The sequence below is a fragment of the Prunus avium genome, chromosome 2 (assembly GCF_965620075.1).
Source record: "Prunus avium chromosome 2, drPruAviu1.hap1.1, whole genome shotgun sequence".
Taxonomy (NCBI): domain Eukaryota; kingdom Viridiplantae; phylum Streptophyta; class Magnoliopsida; order Rosales; family Rosaceae; genus Prunus; species Prunus avium.
Window position 1 is genome coordinate 28,305,027 of NC_142285.1, and position 17,211 is coordinate 28,322,237.

The following is a 17,211-nucleotide window of genomic DNA, read 5'->3' on the forward strand; positions in this document are numbered from 1 at the left end:
GGAGAGGTGTGTTTTGTACTTGGATCTACCTTAGTGAATACTTATTGGATTTACTAGGTGATGCAGTGAATATAAAATCTTGAACTGTTGCCCTATTGTAGTACACTGAGACAACAAATATCACATATTTTACATCTTAAGAGCAACTCCACCCATTTGCCCTTAGCCATGGCAAGGGGGGAGCTAGGGCAGGCACTATTCACGTGAATAGTGGTTGCCCTTGCAAATAGTATTTTGTGTTTCCACCCGTTGCCATGGCTAAGGGCAATTACTATTCATTTTTTTGTCTTTTTCACAAATTTTTTTACCTCAATAATTAATTTGGACAACATTTTTTAAAAAGATTTTTGGTGTGGCTCGCTCTCTCCCGCTAGCTCCTTACCTCACAGAATATATCTGATCAAAAGGGATGTCAATTTAATCTTGAATTTGCATTTATTTTATTTTATTTGGCATTTATCACCCACGATATTGAAATTTTCCCTTATCATTTCATGAATCTTCAGAAAGGAAAAGAGATTTTAATGATTGCAATTTGTTATCGATCTCATCAATAACATTACTATGAAAAAGAGAATGCTTACATGTACATATTGACAAACATGAAGGATATTCCCCTGATTTTTCTTCTTCATGCATTGTCGACCTTGAAATGAAGTCAACCTTTTCTCTCAACACTTAAAAGGGGGATTAAAAATCTAATTATAACGCCACCTACACCCTACAGGAAATTAACTAGTTGTAGGGCGGTAAATTTTTCAATGATAGGAGGTGAAATAGGAGAGCTACCTCCTATATGAGTAAAGCTTTTGGGGTTGAATTTTTGTGAAGGAATTAAAAAGCTTCATCATGATAGGTGATTAGGATAGTACTCTTGGATGATCATGATTCGTCACGATTACTAATGACTAATTAATGAATTAATTAGTTAATTTGTGGTTGATCGATGAGAAGCCTCAAGATTACTCATGATGGGACCAAATTTCTTCAGTCAATTTATGTCTTAAATTTAGATTATTATTCATTCCAATTCAATCCTAGCAACCAAACGGGGCCTTAGCCTTTTGTCATTAGAACGATGTGTTTACGACATTTCATTTCTGATTTTCAGTCAAATATATCTTAGATTCATTTCTGAAATTTTTTTTTTACCTCAATAATTAATTTGGACAAAATTTTTTAAAAAGATTTTTGGTGTGGGAAGTGAAAAATATGACTAAGTATTTATTTTAAAAAAATCTGAATTTTTTTGTTTTTGTTTTCGATCTTTTTCGATTTAAAAAAAAAAAAAATTTGTCCCTCGTTTTGGACCTTGGGCTGAACTGGCCTTCGGGCCAGCCTGACTTGCTGGGACTCACTCCCTGCCCGGGCTTGGGCTGACCGCTAGAACTTCATTTTTCTTCTTTCTCTCCCCCCCCCCCCCAGCCCCTGGCCCAGCTTATCGCTGGAGTCGCTCTAACATACCACTTATTCATATGTTTGTGTTTATTTTGGTCTTAAACAAATCCTGGATTCATAAGAACTTTAGAGAATTTAGCCATCTCATTCTCATAAATGCAAACCACATTTACCCCTACATAGGTAAATGTTGACTAAGAATAGTCTGCCCTATTCCTCTTAATTTCAAGAAATCAACATCATTAAACTTTCATGCCCTTATAGACTTCTTGCAGACAACACCTAAGTGAGGTGTAACCAGTAGGCTCCTCAGTGAGGTCCTGTGTTCGATGCTCCGCATGTGTAAAGAACCCCATGGGGAGAGTTTTAACCTTAACCCCTCCCCGGCTCGGAGTGGTTGCACACTTTGCCACCATTTTGTAACCAAAAAATTGAAATTAAGAGTGCACTTATATAGTCGTGATCAATGCGCGTCAATGCACTTTTTTATTCTTTTTTATTCATATTTCTTTAATAGGGGTACAATTGGGAAATTAAACAAAATTTGTTTTCCATTCCTACTCAAAACAAACATGGGAAATGAAATAAAGTTATATTTCCGGGTTACTTTCCCGGCATTACCAAATATGGGAAAGGAATCATCATTTTCCATCCCTCTTGGGAAATGACATGAGAAATGATTTCCCATCAAATCCATTCCGTGAACCAAACCGGGCCTGAAAGTCATTCAGCATTAAATTAAGCTCATATTAAATCAGCAAATATAATATCTAGGAGGAATATCTGTTATCTATTTTTGTTTACGCCTTTGGTGTTGGGCTTTAGACCTATGTGGGTCGCTATTAATAAAAGCCAGGGGCCCACACGCCGGAGCATTGCGAGGTCCCTGTGGGCACACGGCGTAATTAGCTCTCAGCAAAAAGCTCAGGAAGAATCCTTGGTCTCAAGAACAGGCATAGGCAACAAGATTACTCCGTCAGATATTTATTATTTTATTTTCAGAAATATACAGTAAGCAATATTCGAATTAGATCCTATGGTCACACTTATTCAGAGATTTAGTAACCCCACGGGCCAAAACTCCAGGAAGTCCTGGTAATAACTGCATGATCCGCATGTTCTCAAGGTCAAGAAATTATAGAATGATACGGTAGTACCATGTCAGCGTATAGTACTCCCATTCAAATATAGCCACATGTCTATTTTAGAAAAGAAATTTAGTTATCGTTTCACAGCTGGACTTTTTAGTTTAATTCTTAACTTTTGAAATAAAATTTGAAAATAAAAATAAAAACAAGAATTTCCTAAAAGCCAAACTATCTCCTAACCCAAGAACCCTAATCCCAACTACCTGTTATTATGGCCACCCCTCTCCTTCCATTATCTTCACCCCTTATACTAATTGTAGACGGGGTTTTAGAGGAAGGAGGATTAAACTGGTATTGATGATGATGAAATGGAGTAGTCTTGATAATTAAAAATTGGTTCGTTCTTGAGGATCTAGATCTGGGTCTGAAAATATTCCAAGGTGGCAGTGGGTTAAAGCTGGTGGTGGAATTAACATTGTGTAGAGTGTCATAAGAGAATTTAGAAGAAAAAAAATATGTAGGGGAATTAAGGAAGATGATGATGTTGGGTTTGGATGTTGATGGTCTTCATGAGGGGCGGCGATGGTAGTGGTGAATAGAAAGAGAGAGGGGAGGAAGAGGACGAGGATGAGAGAAGGGCAGCTGCCATGGTTTTTCTTCGTTTAAGTTTTCTTTTTTCTAATTTTATTTCAAAAGTTAACAATTAATAAAGTAAAAAGTCTAGCTGTAAAATAATAATTAATTTCTTTTATAAAATGGACACATGGCCATATTTGAGTGGGAGTACTATACGCTGACATGTTAGTACCGTATCATTCTATAATTTCTCAAGGTTCAGCAGCTATCAGCCTCGTCACCAATTATTATTGGCGGTCTAATTGAATAACCAAAACCCTTTGATTAAGCAAACAACCAATCAGATTATCAAAGTCAATTATTATTGGCGGTCTAATTGAATCACCAAACGAAAAAAGAGAGCGTCGGTGAGGAAATAGACAAAGTGAGAGTGATGTGTATTGAATAGGTGAGGAAATTGACAGTTGGCTTCTCGTTCATAGGAACTATGTTGCAGGGACACGGGTACAGGGACACGGGAACACGACACGGCGACACGGTGACACGGAAAATCTCAAAAAATTAGGACACGGGTACGGCTAGGACACGGCAATCAAAATAATAATTTATTCTCAATACTTCAATGTCACATAATTCCATAAAACAAAACAAATAACTCATGTTCATCATTCATACATAATAATTAATACACCACAAAAATAAAACATAAATAATCTAACTCTCAATCTTCTTCAAGTATCTATATCTTCATTGTTGTTGTTATTAGAAAACAACACGCCCTCTAATTCCCGTTCATCAAGTGATTCACATTCATCTTTCCCTATAAGAAAAATTCAGCACGGTTCACATTCATTATGTCTAATACCCAATTAATAAACCAAATTCAAATGTACTCAACAACTAAGTAACAAGACATTTATTAAAAATAAAAAAACAAATACATATACAATCATACAAAGATACCCACATGAAAAACACATCAAAATAGAGAAACAAAATAAAAAAAGTTGTAAAGCCTAACCCGAGTTTGGCCACGATTTCTTTTTATTATTTGTTGTGTTTCTCTTAAAAAAAAACAAAAGAAAGAATTGTCACCTCACCACCAAGTCCAACTCTTCTACTGCTGTGGAGTGGAGGGAGATAAGAAAAGAAAATAGAGAACATAAATAAATGCATTTGAAAATAGAGAAAAAAAAATTGCAAAGAGACAGGGGAGGAGAAGAGCGGTGACGAAGGAAATGGTTTGACAGCAGAAAAGGTGAGATTTAGGTTTAAAAATTATTTCCACTTTTAGCTCCTTTTTAAAAAATTATTTCAAATTAGTCCACCAAAGTTTCAAAAATCACGTTTAGACCCCAACTTTTATTTTAAAAATTTCAAACTGGTCCCTGCCGTGTCTTGACCGTGTCGGAGCCATGTCCCAACCGTTGACCGTGTCCAAGGCGTGTCGGGGGCGTGTCGGAGCCGTGTCGGCGTGTCGGCGTATCCGACACTCCGACACTCCAGCATTTTGGAGTGTCCGTGCAACATAGCATAGGAAGATGATCAAGTGGTCAAAATTGTCACTTTGTATTTGTGAAGTCTCATATTCTGGCCTGGCTTCCTAAGCAAGGAGGAGGAGGAGGAGGAGGAGGACTTAGACTTATTGTTAGGAAATATGCTTGTCCTAAAGAAAAGCATGCATAGACCAAGCATTGGTAGTAGATGTCTACAAATCACAGAAGCAAAACCACACCTCCTTTAAATACATTTAATTGTGTGAACTATCTCTCTCCTCCTTTAATTTATTAAGTCATTTTATTCAAAAGATTTTTTTTGTTAACATTTTATTCCAAAGTTGAAAAAGAAAAAAAGACACCCTTTATTTCTTCATCGTCTTGCTTCACCCTGTGCCATGGCAGGTTAGCCATGGTTTCTTCATCCCCACCATTCCCTTCTCTACAGTCACCACCCACACCTACCCTTTCTCGATATTATTTATCTCATAACACATTAGAATCTAGAAAAAAGGAAGAGAAAAGGAAAAACTAAACCCAGCAATTGTACTACCCGTCTAGAACAAAGTCATATATATAGTATAACGTGCATACATTCGGATTAGAGAATAAGTTAATTATATTTTTTTTTTCTTTTGAATTTAGCTGAATGATTATAGTTCAATGAATCGGAGTTTGATATTAATTCAATTATTGAATACGTAATATACCAAAACAATTTATTGATTGTCTGAATGTATGAAAGATTAATTTGAATCTTGTATACGTTAAACATATGAAAAATTTATTGATTGTATAGGTGGGTGCGATCAGATTTACTTATTTTCGGTATTACTATATTTGGATCAATATTCACCATTAGATCTAATCTAACGTTAGGTGATCACGCTCTTCCCTGATTCATTATCTGTGTGTGTGGTGTGGAACTGTGAATACTCAAGGGCCAGAATGTATATACCGAGCTTAGTTTTGCTTTAAATGACACACTACTAGAAAACGCTCAACAGGGACCCTTTTATTGGAGACTAAAATAAAGGGAGCTGATTTTCCCACTCCTTTTTTCTTTACTTACACTTTTTTTTTGCTCTCTAATACTTTTTAATCAATTTTGTTCTTTCTCTTTCCTATTATATCCTTACCCTACATTAATTTCTTTTTCTTTATACTTAATTTTCCAACTTACACTCCATTTTCAATATTAAAGGAAAAAAAAACTTAATTTCTTACTCGATTAAAAGAAAAAAAATATTGAAAACTTGATTTCGTAGGTGTTAGTAAATGCATGAGAATTTAGGAATCATAATAATTCCAATACTCATATGGTAGCAAGTGCAGGGCAAGTGTGGAATAAAAATAATTTCAATACCTATCTTAACTCATTTTCTGTAAGTAAACATGTCATGAAAGGAAAACTGTAATCGTAATAAATTGAAAAAAAATAAACACATAAGACAACTATATACACACATAGAGATATATATATATATATATATATATATATATATATATATATATATATATATTCATACCTGAATTTGCCCTAGCATCAAAGCTAACTGCAGGATGGTCATACCAGCATCAGAGCCAGCTATTGAGTTGAGGAACTCACCTTCGTCTCTCACCAGTTGAACCAGAAATTTCAAGCACTCTAAATGGTTATATTTAACACACAAGTGCAAAACAGTTTCTTTTAATCCATTATCAACCGTAAGGTAAATGGAATCAAGATTTGCATGTGTCGACTCCTTGAGGACCTCAACTTCTCCTCTCATGGCAGCATAGTGAAGAGGGATTCTTCCCTTCTCATCACGACACAAGCACGCCTCAGGATATGCAAAGAGCAAAGCCTGGACGATCTCCTTGTGCCCCCCAGCAGAAGCCAAGTGCAAAGGTGTGCGTCTAAAGGAGTTCAACGCTTTTGCAAGTTTTGGAATATGAGTGAGAAGGGTTTTGGTAAACTCAAGGTGGCCAAGCAAAGCCGATATATGTAAGGGTGTTTCAGTTCCGGTGGTTTGTGCAAGCTTTATAAGAATATGTGGGTCTTTTTCGATCAATGCGTTTAAGGATTCTACACACCCAGAACATGCTGCCTCATACACTTCATCTTCACCAAGTCTAATGATCTCCATTCTCTCTCTCTCTCTCTCTCTCTCTCTCTCTCTCATTTGCTCACCTAAATTGAAATTGCACTTATACAGTCGTGATCAATGCGCTTCAATTCTGATCGAAGTCTTCCAAGTCTTCTTGATTGATGGGCCCTGGGAGCTGGGACTTTCGGACATATTATCTTTTTCCAATATCAAGAAGGCTGGAGATACAAAAGCAGCAACACAACTTCACAAGTATCTCCAGACAAGTAATATCAAATGAAACGTCAAGGCGAAAAGATGAATGTAACAGTTTGGAATATCGATAACCAAAAGAAAACAAGTGGGAATATTATTATTTAAATTTTGGTGATCGTGAAAAGTTTGATTTATTTTTGTGATCAATATAGATGCATGGGCAAGAAAGAGACAAATAGATATGATAATTATAGAACCTTCATCTGCCTCATTAGTTTGTGTTGAATGTATTTTGTTATCATAAAAGAGTGATAGATTGTTCACACAAAAAGTAAAGAATTTTTTTTTTAGAGAAAAGTGATAAAATTAGGTATTTTTAAAAACTAGGTTGATTTGTTATAAAAGAAAGTGTTTGAATTTTTAAGGGTGCCCCCTCTTACTTAAATTCCTGGCTCCGCCACTGCTACTATATATTGTTTAAATTAATTAAACTACTATTTAGGTTCTTTAGATAAATGAGTAGTGTGGAAAGTTGTGAATAAGTAGAGAAAGTGGCCAAATTTGTAAGAAATGAGAGATGAAATGAGTGTGAATTTTTTTTTGTTGAAGAAATTTGAAAATATTTATAAACATATTTTAGGTTTTTTTATAAAGAAAAAAAAAAAAAAAAAGCCCAACGGCTATGTTTGAAAATGTTCCAAATGTTATGACCCCCCAACGGTTAGAACAAGTTTTTTTTAATAACATTTTTCCAAATGAGAGATGAAATGAGTGTGAATTCAGTTGCATGAAGTCCTTCCTTGCTCAGACCTACACCTGATTCATCCTCTAGTTGGCAGCACAAGAACTTTATTTATGTAAGTAGTGTTCAATTATATAACAAACTGGGTCTTAAAATTGCACATATTTTATAACCACGTAAATTTCACACTACATATACAAACATTAGTAGGTGGATTATCTAAAACAACAGTCTATTCCTCTTAGACAGTCCTCCAACACATGAAATCACACAAGCTAATAGGTGCGATAATACAAATACTGATTAATTGGTCCTCTTAAACACCTGCAGCCGCATTCTCCTCGGAATCTTTTGAAGCATTACGTGAAAAGGAACGACTACGGATGATTTTCTGGAGACGTGATTTTGACCTAGAGTAGGCGGTCCGCAACTTCTTCACCATCCAGATGAGAAAGCGAATAGTGTTCATCACACTACTGAACATCACCAGCAACCCAATCCAAAGATAAAAGCATGATTGGCTTATTGTTATAACTGAATCGCGAAAGACTCTTGGGACCACCAAATACAGAACCTGTAGGTAGGTAAGCGCCATGAATGTGAGGGTGACGCACATGGCCATTGACAAGAGCCACATACATATCCGATTATTAAAAGCATATCCACTAACTAGCAAAAGGGTGACGCTCACCGAAGCAAGGAACGAGATGGTGTTGAACTTTACGAAGAGGCCGAAGGCATCTGGATAGGCGTAGCCTAGCACTGCAGTTCCAGCTATACATACTTTTTCTTCGCTGCAAAATTTGCTGGCGCCGCTAAATAGTGGAAGGGAAGAGTTTGTGTTATTTTCTTGCCAAACACCACCTGGTGGGCTAATTACAGCTTGGAAAGTCATGGTTGAGATCACGGTTGCCACAACCATCAGAATGCCACGCGTCTCTTCCAACCATTTTTTGGGATATTTAAAGCATTTAATCAATTTCTTCTTCCACCGCTTTGCTCCTTTTTTCTTCTTTGCACTTGGATTTGGTGATGGTTCATTATTAATTTCTGATCTTCTGAATATTCCTGAGTCCTCTCTTGCAATACTACTGTGCTCTAAGACATCTGACATGATCGAAGGCATCCCATTAACAGCAGTCGCTTCTGCTCTTATAACAGCGAAGGAGAGCAGGTAACGTATGGTCTGCACAAGCATGTACAGTTTCTGTGTTAATTTGGTGAAAATTATGCTCTTTTACCAATTTTTTTTTTATTGATAGTATAAATATATGAAAGATTAATTTGAATCTTGTATACGTTAAAACATGTTTTTCTTATTTAAAACTTTTATACTTACCAAAAATTAATTTTTAAATTATATGATTAATTTTTCAACATTTTAGATAACCATTAAGGTTATCTTCTGCTCAAGACCTCTGTTCTCTTCTTAATTTCTGGGTTTAAGGTTTCTGTTTTCTTTTGTCACAAGGTAGATAACTACTTAAGATTTCAAGAGTGAAATTAACATCATCAGGATGTAAAAAATTTATAATCTAAAAATAAAACTTTCCAGAAAACCATAATGAAGTTGAAAAGAAAGAAAAATCATAAAACTTTATCACCAAAGACTATCTCAACTCATTTTCTGTAAGTAAACATGTCATAAAAGGAAAACTGTAATCGTAAGTGAGAAAAAACACACATAGACAACTATGTATACACATACAGATATATATTCATACCTGAATTTGCCCCCGCATCAAAGCTGACTGCAGGATGGTCATACCAGCATCAGAGCCATCTTTTGAGTTGAGGAACTCACCATCGTCTCTCACCAGTTGAACCAGAAATTTCAAGCACTCTAACTGGTTATATTTAACACACAAGTGCAAAACAGTTAATCCATTATCAACCCTAAGGTAAATGGAATCATGATTTGCATGTGTCAACTTCTTGAGGACCTCAACATGTCCTCTCATGGCAGCATAGTGAAGAGGGATTCTTCCCTCCTCATCACGACACGAGCACGCGCCATGATATACAAGGAGCAAAGCCTGGACGATCTCCTTGTGCCCCTCAGCAGAAGCCAAGTGCAAAGGTGTGCTTCTAAAGGAGTTCAACGCTTCTGCAAGTTCTGGAATATGAGTGAGAAGGGTTTTGGTAATTTCAAGGTGGCCTAACGAAGCCGATATATGTAAGGGTGTAAGAGTTTTGGTGGTCAGCAGTACTGGTGCAAGGTTTCTAAGAATATGTGGGTCTTTTTCTATCAATGCGTTTAAGGATTCTACACACCCAGACCATGCTGCCTTATACACTTCATCTTCACCATGTCTAATGATCACCATCTCCATTCTCTCTCTCTCTCTCTCTCTCTCTCTCTCTCTCTCTCTCTCTCTCTCTCTCTCTCACCTAAATTGAAATTGCACTTATACAGTCGTGATCAATGCGCTTCAATTCTGAAGTCTTCCAAGTCTTCTTGATTGATGGGCCCTGGGAGCTGGGACTTTCGGACATATTATCTTTTTCCAATATCAAGAAGGCTGGAGATACAGCAGCAGCCACACAACTACACAAGTATCTCCAGACAAGTAATATCAAATGAAACGTCAAGGCGAAAAGATGAATGTAACAGTTTGGAATATCGATAACCGAAAGAAAACAAGTGGGAATATTATTATTTAAATTTTGGTGATCGTGAAAAGTTTGATTTATTTTTGTGATCAATATAGATGCATGGGCAAGAAAGAGATAAATAGATATGATAATTATAGAACCTTCATCTGCCTCATTAATTTGTGTTGAATGTTAATTCTCCCACTTTTGCCGTTGATGTACTTAAACTACAACACAAAAACCCTTCTATGACGTCTGATTTGCGTCAGTGGCGGATCCAGACTTTCGTTTATCTGGGGGCTTAAAAAAATTCAACTAATATATAATCAAACAAAAAAATATTTCGAACTTTGAATATTAATAGCATTGTCTAATAAATAAATTTACAATTGTCCTCGACGACTTTTCATATTCTGAAAACGTTGCATAATAAGCTCATTATCAATACTATTTAATATGTCTTTTTCAAGATATACTACCAAGCAATCTGTTGAGGCCCAAAAAATCCACGGTTCGGCCCAAATAAATTCTCGGCACAATGCAATACCTTACCGAGGAGAAGCCCGATTAGGGCACGCGAAAGTTCGTCATACGCGCTTGCACACATGCCACGCCAAGCAAATAAGCAACACGTCACGCTACAAGCTTAAGTGGGCCCAAGCCACTCAAATGCCCGGGGCTTGCTTGAGTGGGTTGTGGTATGGATGGTAATAAATCAACATGAGGCCCATTGATGGGCCGAGAAATGGAAGCCCCGAGTCGCTTGGGAGCCTCGGGACTCAAGCCCATTTCTTAGGCCCAAACATGTGGGTGAGCACAAGAGGAAGAAATAGCCCAGTCAAAATAGCCTATGAACCTTACCAAAAGCCCAAATGTTTAATGAAAATAGCCCAATCAAAAATAGCCCAATCAAAAAGTAGCCTATTGACTCAACCAAAAAAGCCCACTTACTTAATGAGCCATCTTGGCCCATACAATTACCCCAGCTGGCTGGGAGAACAAAAGCCACGAAGAGGGAGGTCTGAAGGTTTATTGAATAAAGCTGCTGGAGGTTCCAGCACATGGGGGAGCAAGTTTCAAGCAAAAATCCTTCAAGGAACCAAGGGATATTAGCACGCAAGGAGGGATGCCATCCCTTGAACCAGCATACAAACCCAGTTTCTTTCCTTCATCAAATTTGGCCATGGAAAAAGGAAGAAAGAAGATAAAGAAGATGGGTGAAAATAGAGGCTCTCCTCTGAAGCAGCCAAGGGAGGGAGCCTTGAGCCCCCAAAAGTCTCTGATTTTGTGGGATTGGGCAGAGCTAATTGTTGCCACCATAAGGTAAGTCAAGAGGGAGGAGAAGAAAGAAGGAGGAAAGCTTAGCTAGATTGGGAGGAAACCATTAGGGTTTCTTGGAGAAGAGCAAATCCCAGTAGCTATAAATAGGACCCCTCTCTACCCAACACAAGACACACTGGGGAGAGCAAGCTTCCTCTCCTACCTGCAAGCTCAGTAATTTTCGTGCTTTGCTGGTCTATTACCCTTATTCCCCTCATTTTTTCCTCTTCTGGCAGGCTGCTTAGAGTCACCGACGAGCTGCCGGAAGTGATACTCAAGTCACCCATTTCTCTCTTTCCCTCAATCTCAACCAAACCTCTCTGCAAAACCCTTTCCTCTCCTACCTTAATACCCCATCTTTCCCCTAGAAACACTTAATTTTCCCTCAGTGCTAAACTCATGTTGATTTTGCTTCCATGCCACATGCCTCTCATGCCAAGCCCAAGATTTTATCTGTAAGCATGAAGAAATTATCTGTAAGTTGCTGTTGTTTTGGTTGGTGAAGGTAACCAAAATACTTCCTAAGGCCCTGCTGCCCTTTCGAAGCATTTTGGGGCTTAATTTTCGAACTCAGACAAAGGGGACAATTTCATCAGCTAAGCCCACCTGCCGCCGGAAGAAAAAGACCCCTACACAATCATTCATCCATTGGTCTCCCATTCGATTACGCAATCATTCATCCTCGACGAGTTTGATTTGTTGGATTGCAGACTTTTGTCAAATAACGAGTTTGGTGGCTGAGTTCTCCACAAAATTACAAAGTGAGTGACTTGGTGGGATCTCTATTCTTCTTTTTTAACATAGGGTTTAGGGTTTTTCTTTTTTAATATAAGCTTTGGGCTTAAAGTGTATGTATTGAATGGGCTATGTGGGGGCTTTACTTAAGAATGACCTAAAAATAATTAAAAATAATGAATTTAAATGGGATTATATGGCTGAAGCTTTTTGGGTAAGTGTGGGCAGCTGCCCACAGTTGGCTTTCATTGGGTCCGCCAGTGATTTGCGTCATGTAAGGCATTTAATGATGCAGATCAGCGGTTGTAACCCGCGTCGTCGAAAGGGGGGGTCATGGAAACTTTTTTCAAAACACGATGTCTGTTCCGCGTCATGGAATGGGGTTTCAATGACGAGGATCGCATGTCGTCCTACTCTTTCCATGACGTGTCCTTGATGTCGTGGATGAAGTTTTGATGACGTTAATTGAGCGTCGTTAAGAATATGGCATTCTATTTGACACCTTCTTTTAGGACTTTACATGACGTGGATTAGGCGTCATTGAACTTAACGACGTTGATGAGACATCATTGAAATATTTTTCATGACATAGTTCAGACTCGTTGAAATTCTTTATTTAAAAAAAAAAATCTAATATGTATATATATCCCATCATTTTAATTATTAAAAAATTAATTAATATATAAGCAAAAATGAAGACACAAAGGCAAAGTACTCTAAATTATATTTCTATTACTCAAAATGATTGTAGTACATTAATATTGTCTTGAACTAATCCCACAAAGTCAATCCTATGAAGTTTGAGAAGATTTGATACTTGGACTGTCCAAAACAAAGTAAACATCCAAAAAGATGAGCTCGATGATCGTTTGAGAGGATGTGATCCTTCATGTCCAAAAGAGGATGTAAATGGTACTAAAATAATTACAACCACACCTGCATTAAAACAGAAGATTAGAAAATGAGAATGAAGGTCTAGAAATTACAAGCAAGAATGAATGAAAATGATACATGTCTGTAAATTCTTGGTCCAAATGGGAAATTTCATTTGATAGAAATGTCTTGCCAAACTAAATGCCAAATAAAACAAGAGGAATAATAGAATCCAACAAAACAAATTTTAAGGACCAAAAATTCATGAATGTAGTTAACTTACCAAAAAACCAGAAAAAAAAGAAAGATAAGAAATAGGTGTAAGTATGGGGAGGGATGGTAAGAGAAAACCAACACAATCTCCCATCATTTTAATTCTGCCATCTCAAGTGTAAATCTGCCATTTTAAAAAAAAAAAAGTAATCAAAACATTTTCATTTTTCTAATTAGTAATAGGATGGTAAGAGAAAACCAACACAATCAAAACAGCAAAGAATATGTCAGCCATCGATAAAAAATAAAAATAAAGATATAACCCATAGTAATCTGAACTGAAATGAAATTTGTTCAAACACAAATACCAATAGGAGAAAGAAACTAATATCATATATGGCATTATATCCAAAATCGAAAAACCACTATAAACAAACTATAGTTTTGTTCAATTCTTTTGGGCTGGAACCCATCGCCTCTCGAAATTCACTAAACATTCATTTTTTTTTTCTTTTTTTGAGAAAAGACAAAGGCTATTCTAGTACTTTCTAACGAACGGGATAGTCTTAAAAGACCCGTGGTCAACGGTTTGGTCAAACTTTCCATTTTGGTCAATTGGGCCCGCGGGGCCCATGACTTCCGATTTCAAATTTGAAAGTTCCTAGAGCTCCAACCATGTCCACTAAACACATCCTGAAAGTTTGTTCTCGATCAAACGGTCAGATCGCTCTCGATCATACGATCGGACAATCACCAGTTTACCTAACCCTAGAATCATTAATTCGGAGTATCCGAGACTTCGATTCTCAATCTGTGAGTTCCTACATGATCTTAGAGGTACAGAGAACAACATACTTGGAATTGGAGCCGATATCACCTAATAGGCATAAATCCATTCGACTGTCATACGATAGCCAAATTCGAATCCAAGCATACCGTCGCGCTCAGGACGACATGGGGATCAAATCAGAACACAATGGGCCACCACATCATGGCCCATGCGCTGGCAGTGCGTGGGTGGCTTGAGAAAAATCTAGCGACGAGAAATTCTCAAAACACTCTACAATACCTATACCAATACGTTCAGACTAACAAGGGGGAACACTTTTTGTTCTTGGACCAAGGCCAAAACGTGACCGAAGCTAAGTGAAATCAAGGCCAAACCTCAAAATTAATTTACAATACCTACATAAACAGTAGATCACGAAGGGTAGATGAAGCTTCATACCTCACTCGACGAAAATGGAGGCCGGAGTCACCGAAAATGGCGTCGGAAACTTCGAAAATCACCCGAACTTCTAATCGTTCCAGTTTAATTTCCTTGGGTTTTTGAGCTGGGAAAATGGGTGGGTTAGATAGAGGATGTCAATACGAAATTTTTTCAACCAATTTCGCCTGAAACGGATGCCGGACAGCGACAAAATCACCATCTGAAGTTGAGTATCGTGCAGAGAAGAGAGAGAGAGAGAGAGAGAGAGAGAGAAAGAGAAAGAAGCTGACACAGGGGGAGAGAGAGAGAGCTTATCTATTTTTAAAATCCAACTTCGAAAAATTTACGGTTGTGCCCATATGATGATGGGTATATTTTATATTATATATTTAACCTCATTCTTAGTATATTTTGGTTAATATTTTGGAAGAATTTTGATACTTTGAATTATATTTCCAATATAGGACTTTCGACTTCCTCTGGAGCAAAAAATAATCAAATGGATGAATTTTGGAGTAATTCCAGTTGGAGGACGTTCGTGAGTCACTTAGCTTGATCATATCGAAATTTTAGATTTTTCTACAAAACGGTTATTTTCTGGAAATAAAATAAAGGAGCAGTGCGCAATGCTGGAATAGTGAAGTTTTGGGCCTTTATTGCATTTTTGGAGCCCAAGATGACCTCAGATGGGTTTGTGACCTTCTGGAGAAGTGTTCAAAATGTTTTTATCTTTAAAACAAGCTATTTTGGGCCGGATTTGGAGGATATTTGAGGCCAAAACGTGGCTGGGCAGATTGTGGGCAGATTCTCCTTGGAGAGGCTAGAATGAGGAGGTTGAGTGAGGAGCTTATTTGAGGAGGTGAAATCTCACCATTAACAACTAAAAACAAAGCACATGAGGGGGTGCATTGGGGGGTCCACACCCCTTTTGATGGTGAGATGGGGCTCCTCAAATAAACTCCTCACTCAACCTCCTCATTATAGAAGCTCCCTGATTCTCCTAATCCAATTTGAACTTTATATCATAGTATTATTTTATTTTAACTTAGTTTCCTTGTGGGGATTGGGCAGCTGGGTTTTAGGAGGTATTTAAGTTATTTTTCACAGAAAATTTAGGGACTTCTCTTTTGGCTTTTGAACGCGACTTTTGCTAGGGTTTTTGAAGAACTTCTACTTCAAGGTGTTTTTATTCCTATTTATTCTAATGATATTTTCTTTGATTTTAATTATGAGTATGCGTAACTAATTCTCTTTTGCTAGGGTGAAGCCTTGAACCTTAGCATGAATATAATATGTAATTTTTATTTATTTGCTTATGATTGATTGCATGCATACTTTGAATTGTTAATCACTATTTTAAACTATCTAATTGTCTTAATTGCCTGATCACCATTGGGATCTTTAGAAAAGTAATTGGATGCAATTTTGGTCGGAAGGTTCCCTGAAATTGACGATGGCTTCTTGTGATTAATAATTGTAATTTCACTTAAGATGAACACCACGTCTTAAGGGTTGCATGGTTTTTCAAAGGGTTTTCACAAAACTTAATGAGTCCTTCATGTTCATATTTGATCCGAACGTCAGGATGGGTTGCATGTTGGATATACGTTCTATGTTGGAGGTTCCAAGTAGAATATAAATTAGGAAAACCTAACCTTCAAAGTGGCATGTGCAAATCATAGGTAATTGGTAAAAATTCGTAGGATTGTTAGGTGATGGTGGAACCCTAGTGCTTTTATAAATTGGATTATAAAACTCTTTTCTTTGATCATATTTGTTTTTAATCAACATTCGTAGTTTCTAGACAATTTCATAATCATCCTTCTCAACCCTTAATTTCAAGTAGTTAATTAGAGATTGTTTTTACATTAATTACTAAATAGTCCTTGATGAAAACGACCTTGCATGAGTATGCATACTACAATAGCCTTATATTCTTGCAAGTATTTTATGTGGTTTTAACCTGATTTGCATGGATGGTAAAAATCGTATCATATGACATAAACTTTTTGAACTTTAATACACATACGAGTTGGTTATGGAGTCAAAAGTTTGTACTTATAAACTATTAATTCACAATGTCAGGGAATGTCATAAAAGTTTGCCTTTGTTAGATGCAGTTAGTAATTTGTATTTATAAACTCCCATGTTGCAATGTATTTTGGCATGCAGTTCTAACAATATTTCTTTGTCAATTGACATCTTCATGAGTATAATTCCTAAAAAGTCCATATACAAGCATCAACCCGTATAAGAGATTGTCCAAACCAAGAAATTCCATATAACTGTTCAAAACCAGTTCACGCTGTTTACACTCAAAATAAACAGCCAATAAGAGCAAGACACGTGGAGGAAATTGGGCTTGGTCAGAGGCGCATCGGCACTCTACCTACCGATCTCTCCATTAGGGCAACACCCTCTCCTGGGACACGTGGCACGCTCCCAATCGATGTCCACAGTCCCACATCGAAATTATCAACAAATGCAAACCTCCCAAGGCCTATAAAAGGAGACCAATTATCCCAAAATAGAGGTAATCAGAACTTACGGCATACAAGCCTATTGATCTGTCAGTTGAACTTTCTATTACCGAACTTACTTAAGCATCGGAGAGCCTTCGGCCGGTACCACACCGATGCCCTAGGTCTTACCGTGCGTTTGCTTATATTGCAGATCACGC

At 37.2% G+C, this 17,211-nt stretch overlaps 1 protein-coding gene across 2 annotated transcripts; it reads right to left on the reverse strand.

Annotated features, from left to right (window-relative positions):
* Window positions 1-7,648: 7,648 nt before the first annotated feature.
* Window positions 7,649-9,973, reverse strand: LOC110756072 (uncharacterized). Of its 2 annotated transcripts, XM_088248167.1 has the most exons (3): window positions 9,310-9,973; window positions 8,277-8,771; window positions 7,649-8,159 (listed from the first exon to the last, which is right to left on the reverse strand). In XM_088248167.1, exons 1-3 carry the CDS (start codon window positions 9,916-9,918, stop codon window positions 7,902-7,904), a joined length of 1,362 nt encoding a protein of 453 aa, XP_088104293.1. In that variant the 5' UTR covers window positions 9,919-9,973; the 3' UTR covers window positions 7,649-7,901. The 2 variants fall into 2 exon arrangements, with proteins under 2 accessions (XP_088104293.1, XP_021813148.2); XM_021957456.2 differs by having other exon boundaries at window positions 7,649-8,771.
* Window positions 9,974-17,211: the final 7,238 nt, after the last annotated feature.

What these genes read in the sequence shown, in the direction of transcription:
- LOC110756072 (XM_021957456.2), bottom strand. Translation starts at nt 9,918, where the DNA reads ATGGAGATGGTGATCATTAGACATGGTGAAGATGAAGTGTATAAGGCA. An exon ending in TGATGCGGGGGCAAATTCAG is followed by an intron (nt 8,772 to 9,309) that starts GTATGAATATAT and finishes ATGCTTGTGCAG; the next exon opens with ACCATACGTTACCTGCTCTC.